The 22,398-nt window shown below is 39.5% G+C and overlaps 1 protein-coding gene across 3 annotated transcripts in view; it reads left to right on the top strand.

Annotated features, from left to right (window-relative positions):
* LOC124618800 (ADP-ribosylation factor-like protein 13B) overlaps nucleotides 1-22,398 on the top strand; it is a 201,748-nt gene that overhangs the window by 27,389 nt on the left and 151,961 nt on the right. For all 3 annotated transcript variants that reach the window (XM_047145379.1, XM_047145378.1, XM_047145377.1), the window contains exons 2-4: nucleotides 5,546-5,616; nucleotides 5,715-5,848; nucleotides 20,601-20,716. In XM_047145379.1, coding sequence (XP_047001335.1) covers nucleotides 5,546-5,616; nucleotides 5,715-5,848; nucleotides 20,601-20,716 — 321 coding nt within the window. The remainder of the gene's footprint in view (nucleotides 1-5,545; nucleotides 5,617-5,714; nucleotides 5,849-20,600; nucleotides 20,717-22,398) is intronic.

The raw sequence follows: 22,398 nt of genomic DNA, 5'->3' as shown, positions 1-22,398 counted from the left end.
ACTTTTCTGACAAAGGGAATAAGCCATTTTCTCTCCCATTACAGTCACTCAATGATGACACCTTCCCATACACCACGTCATCATCAGCAAACAACTGCAGCTTGCTGTTTGTGTTATCCACCAGATCATTTATGTAGGCTATATGGAAAATAACAGCAGTCCTATCACACTTCCCTGGGGCGTTCCTAACCCTCACCCAGATTCTTACCAAGGAAGGGATTCCATGAACAGTCATGTCATACGGTCAGCTCCAATTCACGGTGACAGTTTTTGAACAGTTCTGCACCTCATATGGCATTCAAAAATTATTTAGTCCAGCATTTCACACGTCCTCCAATGGCGAAGCAAAGCATATGGTGCAGACATTTATGCAGCAAATAGTAAAAGTGGTGAGAATCACAACCACCACAGCTTGCTCATGATGTTCTTGAGCACATACAGTGTCACTCCCATCCACAACCGTAGCCCAGGAGAGTTCCTCCATGGGTGACAGGTGCATAGTCTCCTCCATCTCCTAGCCCCACTGTCCTGGGAACTCCAGATCCAGCTCAGCAGTCAATAGCCAACAGACACAGCAGTATAGGCGCACTTGTTGGCACAAAAGACTTGTATATGTTGGTTACAGTGGTTACCACCCATCCCCCTGGTGGCGTCTTGCGACAGTTAACACTCTGAGGGGTTTGGAAAGTCATCATACTAGTCAACTCTATCCACACCATCCAACTGCACCGCTGCTGGTGGTCCAACCAGAAATGGAGAACTTGCCTTTGTCAGTCCCGCAACTGAATGGGTATGACTTGCATTCCAGAACCTCAGCAGCAGTTACCATGGATACAGGCAAGCAAGTGGAGATCTCCACCACACCAACTGGCTGGTTCAAGTGTAAGGACACCGAAAGTGCTGCCAGTTCACTTTCTGAAAAATTACCCATGTCACTTCCGGCCCTAAGCGCCCATTTCAGAGGGGAGGGATCTGGTACCCTGGTGATTTTGAAAGCCTGCCAGAGGCCATAAATATCGACTTTGACTATTATACAGTACTGATACATCTTTGAGCACTAGAGCCGCTGTGCTAAATTTCTGGATGCTCTTTGCCGCAGAATCATGCCTGTCTTGCTGACCAATTAGCAGTTGTGGTCATACAGTAAAGCTAACTACACCACATTTCTGCCTTCAGTGGTGAATTTGCCACAGACTCATGCCGCTAGACCTGAACCGCAGTAGTTCATATTTTTCCATTTCCCTATGTCTTTAGTTACACTCTTTGGAATACTCCCTTGACTTGTTTGTTTTTCATGCACCTCCACCTGTCTGGTGACGTTCTGAGCCATGTGGCACAGGTAATAGGTCACCAGACAGGTGTAGCAGAAGTAGTTGCATCTATTGTATTCCAACTTTTGATCTTTCCATTTTGACACAATAGTGTTATCAGTACACCAAGAAAACCACCATGACATTGCCTCAGAGGTGTGACATAATGGCACCTTTCTGACTCATGGTCATCTAAGTGCACATCCACTTGTGATAAACTGGATTGAGTATGTGACAAGGGATAGCTATACTGTGCAGTATTAATGATTCCTTGTGATTCTAATAACTATTGATTTACCTTTGACAGTCTCTCACTTACATACCTAGAGAATGCATGTAAGGTAAAAAATGCTTTTGTATTAATAATTTTACTTACACTATGAATGATAAAATCATGGGTCAAACTAGATAATTATAGCATTTTAGCAACTTGTACTGTATAGTATGATGTTTCCCTTGGTTGATAGTAACCTGATTTCACATTCTGCCTGTACAGCCTACTGGGCATAAAATAGTTTTCATTTCGTCTCAATGTACCTGTCAAATTAATGTTCTGTTATGATCAGTATAGAGGTTGGTATCAATGCTGTAAATGGTTTTGCTCATGGAGAGTGGTATACACTCCCACTATAACCAGATTCAGTTCAGTTGGAAACTGATTAACAATGTGTAATGACATTAGCACTTAAAGATAAAAAATATTATCGACTTAATAGTTGGTGTTCATTATGATTAATTATGAGTCCTGTATATTATGACTTAAGCACAAGAACTCTGACCTAACATTAAGACCAATAGACTGGATACATAAAATGTGTACTGTACGAGTAGTACTAATCAGTCAATGGAAAATCCAGGATGGAATAATGACAATATTATAAAAAGGATAGATTGCTACTCACCATATAGTTGAGATTTTGAGTGACAGACAGACACAACAAAAAGATTACTAAACACATAAGCTTTTGACCAGAAGAGCTTCTCTGAAATAGACAATGTAAACACACACACACACACACACACACACATGACCATTGTCTCTGGCTGCCAAGACCAGACTGTGAGCAACAGCGTGTGATGAAAGAAGCAATCTGGGTGGTGGGGGTCAGAAGTAGGCTGGGGTAGGGAGAGCATGGTACGGGTCGGGGATGGTGAAGTGCAGTTTGTGGGAGCATAAAGGATGGGGAAGGGAGAGGGGGAGAGGGTAAGGCAACTAGGTGCAGTTGTGAGGTTAGATGGAGGGGGGGGGGGGGGAAGAGAGAAGTAAAAACACTGTGGGTGAACTTGCGGAATAGGAGACTGTGAAGTGTAAATGGAAGGGGATAGGTGGGTGAAAGACAATTACTAACGAAGATTGATGCCAGGAGAGTTACAGGAATGTAAGATGTATTATGGGGAGAGTTCCCCACTGTGCAGTTCAGAAAAGCTAGTGTTGATAGGAAGAATCCAGATGGCATATGCTTTGGAGCAGTCATTAAAGTGAAGAGCATGGTGTTGGGTAATGTGCTCAACAACTGGGTGGTCCAGCTGTTTCTTGACCACAGTTTGTCAGTGGCCATTTATGTGGACAGGCAGCTTGTTGGCTGCCTTGCCCTTTTAGAATGAAGCACAGTGGTTGCAGCTTAGCTTGTAGTTCACATGACTGGTTTCACAGGTAGCCCTGCCTTTGGTGGATAGGTGATGCTTGCGAAGTTACTGGAGTAGGCTTTGGCGGGAGGTCGTATGGCACAGGTCTTGCATCTAGGGATATGAGCCATGAGGCAAGGGGTTGTGAACAGGGATCGTGCAAGAATGACGAGGACATTGTGGAGGTTCAGTGCGCAGCAGAATGCCACTGTGGGAGATGTGGGGAGGATTGTGGGTAGGACATTCCTCATTTCGGGGCACAATGAGAGGTAACTGAAACCCTGGCAAGGAATGTGATTCAGTTGCTCCAGAACTGGGTGGTACTGAGTCATGAGAGGAATGCTCCTCTGTGGCTCGACAGTGGGACTTTGGGAGGTGGTGAGTGAATGGAGAGATAAAGCACAGATCTATTTCTGTACAAGGTTGGCAGGGCAATTATGGTCTTTGAAAGCCTCAGTGAGACAGTTGGTATATTTTGAGAAGGACTGCTCCTAACTATAGATGCAACAGCCACGGGTGGCTGGACTATGTGGAAAGGACTTCATGGCATGAAATGGGTGGCAGCTGTCGAAGTGGAGGTACTGCTGGTGAGGTTTGATATGGATAGAGGTACTGATGTAGCCATCTCTGAGATGGATGTAAGCATTGAGAAAGGTGGCTTGTTGAGTTGAGGATGCCCAGGTGAAGTGAATGAGTGAGAAGGTGTTGAGGTTCTGGAGGAATGTAGTTGGGGTGCCCTCACCCTCAATCCAGATCATGATGTTATCAGTGAATCTGAACCAGATGAGGGATTTGCGGTTCTGCGTGTTTAGGAAGGATTACTATAGATGGCTCATGAATAGGTTGGCATAGGATGCTGCGATGCTGGTGCTTACTGCCATAACCCTGGTTTGTTTGTAGGTAATGTCCAGAGGAGAAGTAATTGTGGGTGAGTATGTAGTTGGTCACGGTAACCAGAAAGGAAGCTGTAGGTTTGGATTCCATCATGCATTGAGAAAGTTAATGTTCAATAGTGGCTAGGTCATGGGCATTAGAGATGTTAGTTTAAAAGGAGGTGGCATCAATAGTGATGAGCTGGGCATTTTGTGGTAAAGCAACAGTAGCTTTGGAGAGTCGGTGGAGGAAATGGTTGCTATCATTTATATAGGAGGGTAGGTTGTGGGTGATAGGCTGAAGGTGTTGGTCTCCAAGAGCAATGGGACCACAGTAACCAGTGACAGTGGGGCATCCTGGGTCACTAGGTTTATGGATTTTGGGAAGCATGTAGAAGATAGAAGTGTGGTGAGTGATAGGATGAGGAGAGAGACAGACTCTGCGGAGAAGTTGTGGGATGGGCCTAAGGATTTGAGGAGAGGCTGGAGTTCCTACTGGATTTCTGGAATGGGGTCACCGTGAGAGGGTTTGTAGGTGGACAAATCTGACAGCTGGCAGAGTCCTGCCAGATAAACCTTTTCAATAGAATCATGTGCATATCTCTGTCAACCATATGTGTGATGTCGAGGTACTTCTGTGGGCAACAAGAGCCCCAGATCTGTCCCCGATAGAATGTATGGAACCAACTCAGCCATCAACTCTGCCTCATTTCCAGTATGTAGGATATCAAAGATCAGTTACAACAGTTGTGAGCCAACTTTCCTTGGTAGTGGATGCACTGTCTTTATGGCACCCTTCCTCACTGAATAAATGCATCCATCCTGACCAGAAGCGGTGCAACATCAAACTGATAAGTGGACTCATACTGCAAGTTCTTTGTAAGTCTGAATTGGTCTTGTAATTACTCTAACTACATCACATACTCTCCCAACCCCTGAAGTTTCAAATGTTTTTCTGCCCCCTCTGGGTACTTTACTTTTTTTTTCAGGCAGTGGGCAATACTTCTCATACATGCCACATTGTCAAATATGTTCTGGTACCTAAAGTTGGCAGCTTAGTACTAAATGAACTATTGTATAAGCTCTAGAACTCCATCTGACAGAATGCCAAAAACCCAGTGATGTATATGAGGAAAAAAAAATTTGTATCAGAATCTTCATGTCTGAACTGAATAACTCTGTTATTGTTTTGCCTTTCGGTAAACATTTTTAGTAGTTTCTGCAGCTGGACCTGGATATCCTTTGCACTGTCTTATGAACTGAAGCATAACATATTCCCAAGAGTTACTCATATATTGATTATTTCAGTAAATTTTTAATCTTTAAATTACTTCTGACCAATAACCGTTACGTGTCTTCCTGTTCCTCTGTCATTCTCACTTTCATCCACATTCACAACAGTGGTATAAAATCTTCAGCATTCTATCATTTTCATAGGCACATAATACACAGACCTACATAGCAAGTGAAGCAAGTATACTTGTGATTCAGACAAAAATGCACTATGTTTTGGTGTTGAAGCTGTTAGTATTAATAATTAGAGCATCATAAACAGTCTGTTAAAGGTTTCCATTAAGTTCTGAGTGTGTCTCAGTATTTTTATTATAGAGTTATATGTTTTTACTTTTTTGTTCTGACATGTTTATATACATTTAAATATTCTCAGACTATAAACTCGATTTTATTATTCTTTTGTTTACAGTCTACTACATTTACAGCTTCTATTTTCTTTTACAGGAAAATTGTTTTAATTCTTGTTGGACTTGACAATGCAGGGAAAACTACAGTTGTCAAAAGACTTACAGGAGGTAAGAATTTTGAGAACAATACTTTATCACTTGTGGCTTTTTTCTGTTACAACACCAGTGGTGTTTGAGAATAAGACAATATTGTTATTTTGTTCCAGAACCAGTGAAAACGGTCTTACCTACAGTTGGATTCTCCTCTGCTTCTCTGAAGTACAAAGGCTATAATGTCAAAATTTATGATTTGGGAGGAGGTCGGCAAATAAGAGGGATATGGCCAAAATATTTCATGGATGTAAGTGAGATACATGCATACATTTCAGGTAGTAAGGAAAATATGCTGAAATGTAGATGATTACAGAATATTTGTTAACATCACAAAATATGTGATGCCAAATATTAGAACCTTGTTGTTGCTAGTGATTCAAGTTTCATCATCATCAGGGATTTGCCAGTATCAGTTCTCCACATTCTATTAATTTCACTTCAATATTCCTTCATCCTTTCACTGAATTTCTTTCTCCTTTTCTTAGACCACTTAAAGCCAGTGTTCTTTTATTCCTGCCTTAATGTACTTTCATTTGCAAGACTTTTGTTCTTAAATTATCTTTATGTATTGGTTCAGCTTCTCTTATGTTCTTTCTTTGTAAATCTTTCTCTGTCTCTTGACCTAGCTTTGTGTTTGCTAATACACTGACAGAAAAAAATTGCAACACCAAAACAATTAATGTAGAGTAATGAAATTTTGGAAATATGTTTGTCTATGTAACATATTAGGTGATTAACATTGCAAGGTTACAGATTAATGTAAGTGTGTGAGATAAACCATTGCAAATATGAAATTCTGGTACATTAATAACCAGTGTAACCACCAGAATGTTGAATGCAAGCATGTTTTGTGTTGCATAGGTGCCAGATATTAGTTTGTGGATTGGAGTTCCATGCCTGTTGCACTTGGTCGGTCAATACAGGGACAGTTAATGCAATTTGTGGTTGATGCTGCAGTTGTTGTCTGCAATGAACCATACAAATGTGGACTTGGTTCCTGCTTTCATGCAGTATGATCGGCTCCAATTGAACGGCTCTGTCAGGAGGGTCAATATGGAGCTAGATCAGCTGCTTCGGGCAGCTACCTTGTCAGGCGTAAGTTTGGCTCCTGTTGATGGTATTAGTAGGTGGGACTTAACAAGACATGGCCTGCGTCTCGATAGGAAAGGGAAGGGTTAACTGGCTGGAATGATAGCAGAATCTTTAAGGGGAGGGCACTGAAACTCATGAGAGTACTTTTTTAGGCTAAGATTAGTGTCCAATCATCTTACGTTGATTGAAATTAAGCTTAATGAGAAGTTCAGACAGGCAAGTACTAGAGACATTAAAATATCACAAAATTCTCATAACAGTACAGTGAAAAATAATGTTACTATGTCACAAGCTTCACATAAAAGCTCAGTGCAAAATAATGTTAATATATTGCATCAGAACATCAGGGGATTAAAAAACAAAGTAGATGAGCTTCTTGTTTGTTAGGAAGATTTAAAAACTGAGGGTGGAATAGATGGACTATGCCTGTCTGAACATCATATAGTCACAGGTATGGAAACGATAATTGTAGTTGGATATAAGTTTTCAGCACATTTAAGCAGAGACACTGTGGAGAGAGGAGAGGTTGCCATACATATTAAAATCTGTCATAGTATGAAAAATTTGGAAACTAAAAAATTTTGCATAGAGCAACATATAGAAGCATGTGCATGTGAGCTTAAACTAATCAATGGCACTTTTGTAATTGTAGCTATGTATAGGTCCCTATTGGGAAATTTGCAACTATTTTTGAAAAACTTGGTTTCTTTGTTGTGCTATCTGTCAGACAGAGGAAAGCAGATTATTGTTTTAGGGATTTCAATGTAGATTTTCTGAAAGAATCTGATAGAAAGCTTGATCTTGAGTATTACTTGGTTCTGGCATCAGTTATTGATTTTCCTACTCAGGTGGTACAGGAAAGCAGCATACTGATAGATAATATTTTCATAGACCAAGATAAATTTAATCAAATAAAAACTTTTCTTGTTAAGAATGGTCTGTCTGATCATGATGCACAGCTAGTTACAGTATATGATATAGCTACATACAGTAATGCAAAACAGTCCTCCTAAGTAGTGCATTCAATTAACAATTTACAATTCAAAATTTTAGGGAAAGCTTGAAACAGTTAGACTGGGATGAGGTGTACAGGGTACATGATGCTAATTTAAAATTTAACCCATTTCATGATACCTTTGTAAGTATATTTGAAAACAGTTTTCCTAAGAAAACAGTGAAATATAATCCCAAGAAACCATGTAAAAAGCCATGGCTTACTAAAGGGATAAAAATATCTTTTAAACAGAAAAGGGAAATGTATCTTATAGCTAGGAGAAGTAATGATCCCAAAACAGCGAAACATTACAAAAACTACTGCACTGTATTAAGAAAAGTTATTAAAAATCCAGAAGTATGTGTATTACATCTGAGATTAGCACATCTGATAATAAAATTAAAACAATTTGGAATATTGTTAAAAGGGAAACAGGGCAACCAAGAGCACAGGAAGACAGTATTTCTATCAGACACAATGAAAAGTTTATTAACAAGAAGTCCGAAGTAGAAAACATTTTTAATAATCATTTTTTGAGTGTTGCAGAGAAAATAGGATCCAGCTATTCATTAGAAAATGCAAGGCAGTATGTTGAAGAGGCAGTACCTATGCAATTTGATAAAATTGAAATTCAACCCACCTCTCCTACTGAAATTAGGAAAATAATAAATTCACTCAAAAGTAAAAGCTCACATGGAATTGATGGCATTTCCAACAGAGTACTAAAAGCTTGTTCCCAACTAATGAGTGGGATTCTTAGCCACATATGTAGTAGCTCACTGAAACAGGGCATTTTTCCAGATAGACTGAAATGCGCTATTGTTAAACCATTACATAAAAAAGGGGATAGGTCTGATGCTAACAACTACCATCCAATCTCAGTTCTGACAGGTTTATCCAAAATTCTTGAAAATGTAATGTATTCAAGAGTATCCAGAATGAGATTTTCACTCTGCAGCGGAGTGTGCGCTGATATGAAACTTCCTGGCAGATTAAAACTGTGTGCCCGACCGAGACTCGAACTCGGGACCTTTGCCTTTCGCGGGCAAGTGCTCTACCAACTGAGCTACCGAAGCACGACTCACGCCCGGTACTCACAGCTTTACTTCTGCCAGTACCTCGTCTCCTACCTTCCAAACTTTACAGAAGCTCTCCTGCGAACCTTGCAGAACTAGCACTCCTGAAAGAAAGGATATTGCGGAGACATGGCTTAGCCACAGCCTGGGGGATGTTTCCAGAATGAGATTTTCACTCTGCAGCGGAGTGTGCGCTGATATTCAAGAGTAGCATCACATATTTGTAAAAATGAAGTTCTAACAAAATGTCAGTTTGGTTTTCAGAAAGGCTTTTCAACAGAATATGCTATATATGCTTTCACTCCTCAAATATTAAATGCATTGAATAACCGAACATCACCCATTGGGATATTTTGTGATCTCTCAAAGGCTTTTGATTGTGTGAATCATGAAATTCTTCTAGATAAGCTTAAGTATTGTGGTATGAGTGGGACAGTGCACAAATGGTTTAATTCATACTTAACTGGAAGAATGCAGAACAGTACAGATAATCTGCAAAGATCAGCAGAGTCCTCTAACTGGGGAGGTATCAAGGATGGTGTCCTATAGGGTTCAGTCTTGGATCCCTTATTGTTCTTAATATACAAGGTGGACCATTGATAGTGACCAGGCCAAATATCTCATGAAATACGCATCAAACAAAATAACTACAAAGAACAAAACTCGTCTAGCTTGAAGGTGCTATGGTTGGCTCAGTAGATGGCGCTGCCATAGGCCAAACGGATATCAACTGCATTTTTTAAAATAGGAACCCCCATTTTTATTGCATATTTGTGTAGTACAAAAGAAATATGAATGTTTTAATGGGACCACTTTTTTAACTTTGCGATAGATGGTGCTGTAATAATCACAAACGTATAAGTACATGGTATGAATATAATAGAGGGAAACATTCCACGTGGGAAAAATATATCTAAAAACAAAGACGATGTGACTTACCAAGCGAAAGCGCTGGCACGTCGATAGACACACAAATAAACACAAATATACACACAAAAGGCCTTTTAATATGTCTGCTTGTGTCTGTATATGTGTGGATGGATATGTGTGTGTGTGCGAGTGTATACCCGTCCTTTTTTCCCCCTAAGGTAAGTCTTTCTGCTCCTGGGATTGGAATGACTCCTTACCCTCTCCTTTAAAACCCGCATCCTTTCGTCTTTCCCTCTCCTTCCCTCTTTCCTGACGAAGCAACCATTGGTTGCGAAAGCTAGAATTTTGTGTGTATATTTGTGTTTATTTGTGTGTCTATCGACGTGCCAGCACTTTCGTTTGGTAAGTCACATCATCTTTGTTTTTAGATATATAAGTACATGGTATCACATAACATTCCGCCAGTGTGGATGGTATTCGCTTCGTGATACATTACCCGTGTTAAAATGGACCGTTTACCAATTGTGGAAAAGGTCAATATCCTGATGATATATGGCTATTGTGATCAAAATGCCCAACGGGCGTGTGCTATGTATGCTGCTTGGTATCTTGGATGACATCATCCAAATGTCAGGACCGTTCGCCGGATAGTTATGTATTTAAGGAAACAGGTCAACCACGACCTGCAACAAATGATGATGTGCAAGTAGGTGTTTTAGCTGCTGTTGCAGCTAATCTGCACATCAGTAGCAGACAAATTGCGCAAGAATCGGGAATCTCAAAAACGTCGGTGTTGAGGATGCTACATCAACATCGATTGCACCCGTACCATATTTCTATGCACCAGGAATTGCATGGCGACGACTTTGAATGTCATGTACAGTTCTGCCACTGGGCGCAAGAGAAATCATGGGACGATGACAGAATTTTTGCATGCGTTCTATTTAGCGATGAAGCGTCATTCACCGACAGCTGTAATGTAAACCGGCATGATATGCACCATTGGGCAACAGAAAATCCATGAGCGCTGCGACAAGTGGAACATCAGCGACCTTGATGGGTTAATGTATGGTGCGGCATTATGGAAGGAAGGATAATTGGCCCACATTTTATCAATGGCAATTTAATTGGTGCAGTGTATGCTGATTTCCTACGTAATGTTCTACTAATGTTACTACAAGATGTTTCACTGCATGACAGAATGGCGATGTACTTCCAACATGATGGATAGTTTGCATGCGGCTGAAGCGGTATTGAATAGCATATTTCATGACAGGTGGATTGTTCGTCAAAGCGCCATACCATGGCCTGCACGTTCACCGGATCTGATGTCCCCAGATTTCGTTTTGTGGGGAAAGTTGAAGGATATTTGCTATCGTGATCCACTGACAACATGCGTCAGCGCATTGTCAATGCGTGTGCGAACATTACGGAAGGTGAACTACTCGCTGTTGAGAGGAGTGTCGTTACACATATTGCCAAATGCATTGAGGTTGACGGACGTCATTTTGAGCATTTATTGCATTAATGTGATATTTACAGGTAATCACGCTGTAACATCATGCGTTCTCAGAAATGATAAGTTCACAAAGGTACATGTATCTTATTGGAATAACTGAAATAAAATGTTCAAACGTATACCTACGTTCAACTCCAGATACATGTCAATAATGTCCAGCACACAGACAGGTTGGTTGCAGGTCCTCAACTGTCCTCCTCCTAATCACCACATGCCCATCACTGACACTGAGGCAGAAACAGCTTTTATCAGAAAACACAACAGACTTCCACCCTGCCCTCCAGTGACATCTTGCTTGACACCACTGAAGTTGCAAACTGCAGTGGTTTGGGGTCAGTGGAATGAACGCTACAGGGCACCTGTCTCGGAGCTGTTCTTGAAGTAATCAATTTTTAACAGTTCGTTGTTTCACTGTGGTGCCAACTGCCACTCAGATTCCTGCTGCAGGAGCTGTACAATGCACCAGAGCCATATGCTGAACACGATAGTCTTATATGCCATCCAGATTCTGGCCTTTTTACGACTATACATTCTTTTGACCACTGCTGGCAGCAATCATGTACAGTAGTTGCCAAGTCTTTCTGCAGTATCACAGAAAGAACATCCAGCTTCTCATAGCCCAATTAGATGACCTCTGTCAAATTCAGTGAAATGTTGATAATGACATCTTCATTGCCTTAATACCTTTTTGACTAACAACAACTCACCATGTCCACTATCAAAGGTAGCTTAATGCTCATGACCATTACAGCATGTAGTTAAAGCAAACCTAATTTGCACCGAGCAGGGTGCGCAGTGGTTAGACACTGGACTCGCATTCGGGAGGACGACGGTTCAATCCCGCGTCCGGCCATCCTGATTTAGGTTTTCCGTGATTTCCCTAAATCACTCCAGGCAAATGCCGGGATGGTTCCTCTGAAAGGGCACGGCCGACTTCCTTCCCAATCCTTCCCTAATCCGATGAGACCGATGACCACGCTGTCTGGTCTCCTTCCCCAAACCAACCAACCAACCAACCAACCTAATTTGCATCCTCATAGTGGCATGACTAGTTATGTCACTGGCATAAAATCTGAATAGACATCATCTTTCAGATGTTGAAACATGCCTATCAACATTCGTTTATGTTGCACAACTCCTTCGTGGTGTTGTGATTTTTTCTTCTGTTTGTGTATTTCAGTATTACTTCTCAGTTTCCAAAAGTCTGGCACTTTTAATAGGCCAAGTCTTTTCATTACATTTCTTATTTCTAATATTTGTATTTTATGTAACATAGTTTTTGTATGTATACTCTGTCAGTGCTTAACAGAGCATGACAATATTATTGTAATAATGAAAGTGGTTCATTTTTTTATATAACTTATAATTCATTATTAGGCATTCACTTGCATGTAGGCATTCTGGTTTCATTGTTGTGTTTATTTCAAGGCTCATAGATAAGCATTTTTCCTAGAATGAATATTTCACTCTGCAGTGAAGTGTGCACTCTTTTCAACTCCCTGGCTGATTAAAACTGTGCTTTGGGGACACATTATGAATCATGCCTGGATAGCTTATTTTTAGGAAGATTGCCTTTGAAAGGCAAGATTCTGGGTTTGAGTCCCTATCTGGCTTATTGTTTTAAACTGCCAAGAAGCTTATCTGCCATGATATCAGAGAATTTTTACCAGACCAGGATTTGAATCTGGATGTCTTTCTCATCATTAGCAATCATCTCAACAAATCAGACCATGACTTTTTGAAAGACTTAATCATCTTCTTTGTCTGTTAAAGCTACTTAGTCACGAAATCCATTATTGCACTTTTGGCTGTTCAAGCATTTCCAAGTGGAATATAGCAAAAATTTTGTTCTAGCGCTTTTCAAAATTTTAAAGTATCTAATGCATATATATGTCATCATCACATGCATAGTCTGAGGATTTTAATGTTAGTGTTGTTGGGATCTTTTTTATAAATAAAATGAAATCACCCCAGGGCACCCTCCTTGTGACTTAGTACCATCCAAGACTGAAGCAACTGAATCACATTCTTCTGCCCTGAAATAAGGATAACCTCCCCACTATCCTTCTTGCCTCTCACACAGTGGTATTCTATCACCCACTAAACCTTCACAATATTCTTGTCTGTCACTATTCCACCTCTGGTACCAGCCCTGTGCTTCATACCTCATATCTGTGCAGTAGATCAAGATGTGAGATCTGTTCCATACATCCTTCCACTACTTACTAGTCCAATCCTATCACAGGCATCTCATATTCCATCAAAGGCAGGTGCCACCTTTGAAAGCAGTCAAGTGATCTATAAAATTAACTGAAATCACTGTGCACTCTAAGAAGTTGTCCCCTTCATTTCCATAGCAATCCAAATGTTTTCTGCAGATGTCCAAGCACGTTTGTTTATGCAACTGTGTGAGTTGTTTTGGGACCCATCTTGCACAAACTTTATGAAACCCAAGCCTGTTGTGGATTATTTTGTAGGCAGAACCATGACTAAGTTGCAGATGATGTGCCACTTTACCAATATTTAATCATCTGTCCAAGAGAATCATTTCACGTAAATGCTCAATGGTTTCTTCATTTGTGGCAGTAAATGGTCCTCCAGCACCTTCATTGTGCGTAACACTTGTTCGGCGATTTAGGAATTTTTCAATCCATTCGTAGAGACTCTGTTGGGACAAAACACTGTTCCTATACTGTACTGAAAGTCCTTGAGGAATTTTGGCCCCTGACATACCTTCTGACCACAAAAAACAGAACACTGAACGTTGCTCTTCTTTGGTGCAAATAGACAGCAGAACAGCCATGATTAACAGCATGGGAGCAATAACGAAACTAACCTAGCAGCTTGAAAATTGCAAAGATATAATAACAAATAGACAAAGCATCATCAAAGTAAAACGACAGTACTACCAAAATAAACAAAAATATAGCTAAATTGCGGATAATAATTGACTTACCCTCCTATATTGTGCAAGTCACAGTTTGGGTTTCTTAAAGTTCTGATATAGAGAAAGCTATTTACACTTACAGTAGGAATGTATATAATTCATTAGATATAAATTAGAGGGTACTGGAATTTTCTGTGAGCTGTCAAAAACCTTTGATAGTCTGTTAAGTAAATTAGAATGTTGTGGTGTTATTGCTGCGAAATGGTTTGGGTCTTATCTAACTAACAGGAAACAAAGGGTGTTTTTGTGAAATACCTGTGCAGTAAACAGTCAGTCTTCATCTGATTAGGAAGTAACTACATGTGCTGTTCCTTTTGCAGATGATACAAACATTCCAATAAGTAGCAAGTCAAGTATAGATTTAGAAATAGCTGCTAATCAAATTTTTACTGACATTAATAAATGGTTTAAAACTAATTCATTGTCCTTAAACTTTGAAAATACCCATTATATGCAGTTCAGAACCTGTAAGAGATTTCCTTCCAGCATGTTTATAACATATGAAGACATGCAGATCGAATAAATAGAGAGTGTTAACATTTCTGCGATTACAACTTGATAATAAATTTAGCTGGGAAGGGCATACCACAGAATTGCTGAAGCAGCTAAACATGTCTGTATTTACAGTGAGAATGATATCAGATGTAGAAGATGTAAATATAAAAAAATATTGCATACTTTGCTTACTTTCATTGTATTGTGTCATACAGGATCATATTCTGGGGTAACTCATCAAACAGAGCAGAAGTTTATGCAAAAGCGTGTAATAAGAATCATTTGTGGTGTAAATTCAACAACATAATGTAGAAACCTATTCAAGGAACTATGTATTCTAACCACTGCTCCTCGGTATGTTAATTGCTTAATGAAATTTGTTGCAAGTAATATATCTCTATTTCCAACCACCAGCTCAATTCATAGTATCAATACTAGAAATAAGAACAATGTACATAAAGACCTAAAATCACTTATCTTGGGCCAAAAAGGGGTCCAATATTCAGGAACACATATTTTCATTAAATTGCCGGCAACCGTTAAAAACTTGGTTTCAGAGAAAGCACGGTTTAAACATAGTTCAAAAGACTTTTTGATAGGCAAGTCCTCCTACTCTATAGGTGAATATCTAACAGGGACTGTTAGACCAACTTTAGCAAAAATGTCAACAGAACTTGGTAAGGACAGCCAAGATTAGGCATTTTGTGTATTATAAATTTATTAGAAGTGCGTAACATTGTTTCATTCTGTAAATATTACCAGTTCCAGTCCATTAAATTTGAGGCATGCAGCTGTGTAAATAAAATTTTTTCCTCTGATTTTTCAGCTGCTTATCATCCGGCTATCCTCAGAGCGAGTCGCAAAACTTGTGACTCACTCTGAGGATGGCCAGATGATACAAAGCAGAAATATCAGTGGAGGACATTTCATTAGTGCGGCTGCATGCCCAAAATTTAATGGACTATTCATTATGCCGCGAAAAGTTGAAACTGCACATTAGCAGTTTCAGTTTAGTGCAATGTATTCACCTGTTTTGACAATCTCCTGGCAAATGATCAGGGTATTGTATTTAAATGTTTTATGATTCTTATGTTATTCTCTCTGCCATGTTCCACACCTACGAGAATCATCTCATTTTTGCGTCTATGGAACAAAAACTGAATCCAATCTAAGAAAACACACACGCTCATCTGCGCTCGCATGTACAAACACACACACACACACACACACACACAAAGAGACAGTGGCCATGTGTGTGAGCTGCATGACTGTGTGTTGCTTGCATGTGTGCGTGTGTGTGTTTTCTAATTCAGAAGAAGGCTGTTTGGCCGAAAGCTTACTTGTTTAGCAGTCTTTTTGTTGCACCTGTCTTTGACTCAATCTTTCCATTATACAGTGAGAAACAATCTGTTCTTTTCATGATATTGTTAAGAAGTTTCAATTGCTGAGAAACATGAACATGGATGTCAACAGAATGCTTACCAGAATTGAGACAAACAAACAATTGAACACAGGTACAGAATCCAAGAATTGAATAGTTGATGTCTGGTACTTGGTGTACACACACACACACACACACACACACACACACACACTGTAGTAAGGCATGAACAGACCTGCTCCATCACATAGTTGGACATACGCACACTGTTATAGGATTTGAATATAGACTGACACCGTACAAGGACATGAGTATGCTGCCACATTGAAATGATTAGCGCACAAATGAGAGTGATGTTGTTGAAAAACATATGAACAGTTGAGAAGGGTGATACTACAATGAAATGAATGAGGATGCTTCAAGAAAAACTGAAACACATTTGAAGACCCAGCCTCATCATTGTTAACATGTCCACACCCTGCCATCCGTGGGAAGAGGACCCACTGTGGCTACCATTGTCTGGACAAAATGCGACGTGGCATGGCAGCATAGGGCTCAGCATGGTGGAGGGGAGGCAGGTGGGTGATGGACGAGACCAGGAGCTGGCGCAGTTGCTTGTGAACTGTGAGCAGGCACTGAAGTGGGCAATCTTGAGCAAGCACTGCATTGAAAAACTACATGAACTATAATTGTCACATATATTATGAAACCATGATCATCACCACCAACTATAGTATATGCAGATATAGGAAAAGCCCTGATCATGAAATCATTATCCTCGCTGCCAGTTGCAGTAACGCTTGGTGACATGCTGTGCACTGGGTTTGACTGATATTCATGTTTTGGAGTGATAACTGTTTGTTTATTGACCAAGAATTAAACTCAGTACAGATTTGTAGGACAAGGATCCGCACACGAGTACAACTGAAATGTCCTTCTGTAACATTGTGTAGCAGAGGCCACTATGACAGAGCCACGATTGTCGGTAGTGGCGAGGACCTGAGAAGTGGGCTTTCTGGAGCAGCTGTTGCATGGCAGTAGCTGTGATCCTGGTGAAGGCTGCAGATCCAGTGTAGTGAGGCCTTCCAGAATGAGTGACGTATGGCCAGCAGCTGTGATCCTAGTGAAGGTGCGAGATGACATGACTGCTGGTTAGCAGCAGTAGCAGGCTTTGTGGTCTGAAGTGTAGGTTTGAGGGTGGCTGGCAGGTGGTTTGGTGAGCTAAATACCCATCAGCAGAGGAATACAGTTGCAGTGGCTTGTGGACACGTGACCGCATGGATGCGAATAGGGACTCGTGTCTGCAGCACTGTTCACTGCGACCTGTATGCATCGTATCAACACTTCTTGCACATCCAGATGCTGTGGTAGCTGCCAAAGGCTTGGTGTTAAACAGCTCAGTGACTCTTCTGTTGGTGACAACTTTCAGGGGCTGTGCCTGGCTCACAAAGCATTTGCATGAGTGTGGTGGCTGCATATGCAGGGGCCCAGCCCACCGTATACTACAGTGAGTTTTGCAAAACCTTGGTGAAAATTTTTATTGACCTATAAGCATAAGTATCCTGAGAGATTTGAAAAAGACCCTTGTAGGATATTCTTTCAGTTACCCCATATATTAATGTCATTGCGCATATCTGGAGTTTATAAACTTTCTCAACCACTCTGGCATTTCCCCATAGGAAATCATACTGTGAAAAATTGTAAAATGTTACAGTAGCATTATTTCTCTGTCAGAATGAGAAATTGTTGTTAGTGCAAAGGATGCTGAACCCAGTTTCTGGAGGAGCTGTACAATTTGCTCATTCTATCTTAAGTGATTGTCCCCATCTGGATGCCTAGGAATTTCTTACGTGGTGTTTCACTAATTTTGTGATTGTTTGTGTCCATTTGAGGAACAAGGTTGTTTTCTGTGAACCATTTGTATATTTTGTTAGTGACTGTGTGGGCTGTACTCTGTATTGTACAACTGGGCCCTTTGATCAGAATAATTGTATCGGCAAATATAATTATTTTTGGCCATTATTAATTTTAAGGTCATTAATGTAGAACTTGAAAACCCGTTGCCCAATGTTTGATGCCACAGTGTGGAGTCAAATACCATAGCAATGTCACAAAAGTTCACCTTGATAACTTCTGAAATTTAGTTCACCTAGAATTTAATTTGTTAGAGCTGGACTAAATATGATCTCTCCTTGGAGTGCCCTTTACAAAAGTCAAACTATGAAGGCATTAATGGTACATTTCATGTGGTGTGGCTATAAATACAACCCTTACACTATTCTCTCAAATACCTTTGAAAATAATAATAGCAGAGAGATAGGGCAATCATGTGTCCATTTTTCTGGATTTGCATTGCTACTACATGTTTTAATGTATCAGAAAATACCCCTCTCTTTATTGACTGGTTATACAGATAGCACACCAAGCCTGCACATGGTTTTAAAATCTTACTTCACACTTCATCATGTTCTAAAGACTGAGTATTTTTAAATAATTTTATGATTTTCTGTAGGACTCGTGCTATTGAAGGGAAGTGCTTTTTCGGTGTAGTTTGCATTTGATTAAGCAATTCTGTGGCTTTCGTGAGAGACTATTGTGGTTTCCTATTTATTTTGGCTACAAAGAGAAAGATATATGTTCCATTACAAGATACCTGTTATATCTGTAGTGGTCCTGATATTGTGTTCCTATTTGTCTCATTTATTTGGTGTTGCATATGGTTTTTACATTTGTGTTTAATTTGCAATTTTTGTACATAATAGATTTTGGCCTTAGTGAGTCATCGTAATGTAAAGATTTTATAATATTTCTTGTAATCTAACTTCAATGATAGATCCATACTAGCACTCTGTTCTGTGTACAGAGCCCTGTTTTTAAAAATGTGATCATACCTGTTAAGCACTGTGTCCTTCCACTTAAGGTTGATTTGATTTTTATCTGTGTTCAGGGGAACCAGGTGTCACAGTATATGAGAGAAGAGTTTCTTGTTCTCAATGTGTCTGGCTCATATATTTCCTCTTATTGTTGCTCATGGGAACCATTTATAAACATGCTAGTGGATTCAGTATTTATTATTCTAACAAATTTAACTTGATATTAACGTACTTCTTTTTAGATATATCATTTCCATCATGATCAAATAGGCCATTTAGTACAGCCTGGATTTTTGTTTCACTTGCGGGGTTCAGGAATAGATTATCAGTAGTGTTCTTACTGGCTCCAGCTTCTTGAGAATGAGATCATGGGGAGTAAATTGAAAGTGGATAATCCAGTAGTTTCTGGTTGTCATTACGTTAAAGAAAATTAATGTTAAAATGTCCATGAACTAGGCTGGATGCCATGCCTGGATAAGCAGTCAGCACAAGGATCCAGATATGAGTCTTGGTCTGACACAGGGGTTTGATCTTTTCAGGAAGTTTCATAACTGTGTAGACACTGCAGATGTAAAAACAAATATTTTGGATTATTCTCATTACTTTTCTGGTATAGGCACACCATTTTTTGTTGATATTGGACAAAGATATTGTTTATAAATTGAGTTTTTTCATTTTGCGGTGGTGTGCTTGTGCGCCTGTTGCGTTTGCAGTGGGTAAGTGCCAGAACAACAATGTAATAAACTATTGTAGAGTAAATACCTTAATTTTCGTATTGCAGTAATAAGAATATGTAAAGTGGATTGTGAGAATTGAATATGTTTCAGTTGTTAGTTAGTACAATTTTGTAATCTTTAGTATTCTTAAAGGTGGCTCACTAAAGTAGTTAATTTTAAATATGAAAAGAGAATTATTTATGGTTTGTTACAAGGTTCCAATGTGAAAGTTATCTAATGGCTGCAACACACTATACTAAGGTTTATTTGCAATAATACCTGTCAGTTGTATCTTGTATACCATTTAAAGTGGATTTGCACCGTTTAGAATATGTCCAGTATGTGTGAACAGTTGTACTATTGTGTGCCATGTTTATATGAAGCAACAAGAAACAGTGAGCTATATGTATGTGGATACAGCCTGTTGCACAAGGTGCTTTATGTTTTTAAATATTTTAACAATGACAGACCTTTTGTAATGTGCGAGGTCAGCATAAAATGAACATGGTTTACAACAAAAGATTTTAAGGTATGTAAATGTACAGGTCCACTTCCAGTTTTTATAATACCAATGTAAAATTCTTATATCAAAAGCTACACCTTTACTTATGAGTCATATTCCATGTGTATGGACTTCCTTACAGACCTGAAGATGACAGCATAGATTGTTGAAACCAGGTGTCTTAAATTAAAAAAGAAATATTTCATGCAATTTTGGGTGTTGAACAGTGTTTATAAATCATCGGAGCCATTTATACACAAAACATTTTTTCTTATATTGTACATATTGCAGTTATTTTACGGGACCTGTTCTAATACAGTTGTTTTCAGGGAACCGGATAAAATCAATGAATGAATTAAAAGAAGTAATTTTTGAGATTATCTTCAAAGAAAATATCACCAATTATTATATTTAAAAATGAACTTTCATGAAGATGTGTTAATCCTTGGGTGAAATTACATATTTAACATTTTCACAACTTTTTATATTCTGTAAATGTGTATATTTCAATTAAACAGTTGTTTACATTTACAGGCTCATGGTGTGATATTTGTTGTTGATGCAAGTGATATTGCAAGACTTGAAGAATGTAAATTAGCATTTGAAGGTCTCCTTTCCCATGAAAAGTTGACGGGGAAACCTGTTTTACTGTAAGTGTTACACATTAACGAAAACATATTTTTTTCAGGTCATTAGTTTAGTTTAGTTTTGTTAACTGCATGTTCCATGGATCATAAATGTGACTTCTTGGTATGATGTGAAATGAGTCAATTTTATAATTGTATTACATCTTCTCAGTGAGAAATGTGGCAACATTATTGTCTTAAGCTGGTTTTCTTCAGTGATTTATAATTAACTAATTCAGTCTCTCTCTCTCTACCCCCCCCCCCCCTCCCCCCCCCCCCCCCCCCCACACACACACTATTTTTATGGATGAATACCTCTCATGCCACACAAAGGCCGAATGATGTGTAGGGCAAGTCATTTCTCCTTCTAGTGTTATATTCATGAATGTTATTGTTGTTTTTTTAGTGTGATTGATTGTTGACAACAGACTTCATAAGGGAGTAGAAGTAACATGAGGCTCTTGTCCGCATGCCCAAATGTTTAAAGAGTTGTCTACAAGAGGCTTTAGAAAGGTCATCACATTTTTATTCTTATTCACATGTCTGTGTGATGAACAATTTTTTTCCCTTGACGTGTGATTTTGGTCTTCCCTGTTGTGCAATTATTTTGAAATTCAGCCAGGTGGCATCATCCAAATGCTGTTACATTTTGGTAAACTCTCTTGTCGGTGTCTTCAGGTAGTCCTGTTGGGCACCATCTTACATACCCCCTCCTGTCCCTCTTTCTGTCAATTGTGAAGCCTTGGTGCCTGGGTGCAGGTCCACTGCCAATGTGGTGGGGATAGGGCCCTAGTGGTACCCAAGCAGTAGCCCTCAGTCTAAGTGCTGATGCCACAGAGCTCACATTACTGTTGGAGTGTAAGCTCTTCTATGTGGTGTGGTCTCAGCTCTTCAGTTGGCACGGCAAGAATGGGTCTTCCCACGGACTGCCATTGTGCTTTGAGCATGCTGAAGGCTGGCTCCCAGGCCATGCTTAGTTGGGAACCCTGTCTATATGTATTAGTTATTGTGTTATCAGATCTCTGTAAGTGCAGTCTCAGAATCTGTTTGCCTGTTTTAAAAACTTAGAACAGTCATAATTCACACATTTTTTGATACAGCACTCTGTGACAGATAAGTGACTTGGTTGATCTTTTTCTATCTGGTGTCTGTAATCTATGCATCTTTTCTCCATGGTCCAGAATGTCTGGCATGTATACTTTTTGTTGCATAGGCATGGGATGTGGCAGACTTCTAATTTTCGGAGTTATAGGTTGACCTTAACAGACCTCAACAAATGGTGAATGAAATACACACTTCACATTATATTTCTGGATCCTCTCAATTTTTACTGATGTGTCACTCACACCTGGGATAAACAGACATTGTCACAACAGGTTTCTCTTCCTCCTGGATCTGGTGGTGGCTGTAACCATTCTTCCGGAAATTGCGTGGTTGTACTGCATTTCTGCAGCAAAACTGTCTTGCTCAGAAATTCCACAAGCTTTTTGACTAGTGTATTGCAGATGCCTTCTCATAACAGGCATGGCAGCTGGCGGCATAGAAGTATAAATTTGTTTGTGTTAATTTTCTGCACACACTGTATCTTAGTGTGCATCTGGTCTTTGCTTGACTGACACATCCAGGAACATAAGTTGATTGTTTTCTTCAGTCTCCATCATGAATATGATATTTTGGCTCAGTGAATTCACATGATTCAAAAAGTC

This window comes from Schistocerca americana, chromosome 1 (assembly GCF_021461395.2).
Source record: "Schistocerca americana isolate TAMUIC-IGC-003095 chromosome 1, iqSchAmer2.1, whole genome shotgun sequence".
Classification (NCBI taxonomy): Eukaryota; Metazoa; Arthropoda; class Insecta; order Orthoptera; family Acrididae; genus Schistocerca; species Schistocerca americana.
Note: the sequence above shows the minus strand (reverse complement) of the source record. Positions and strands in the feature narration are given on the sequence as shown.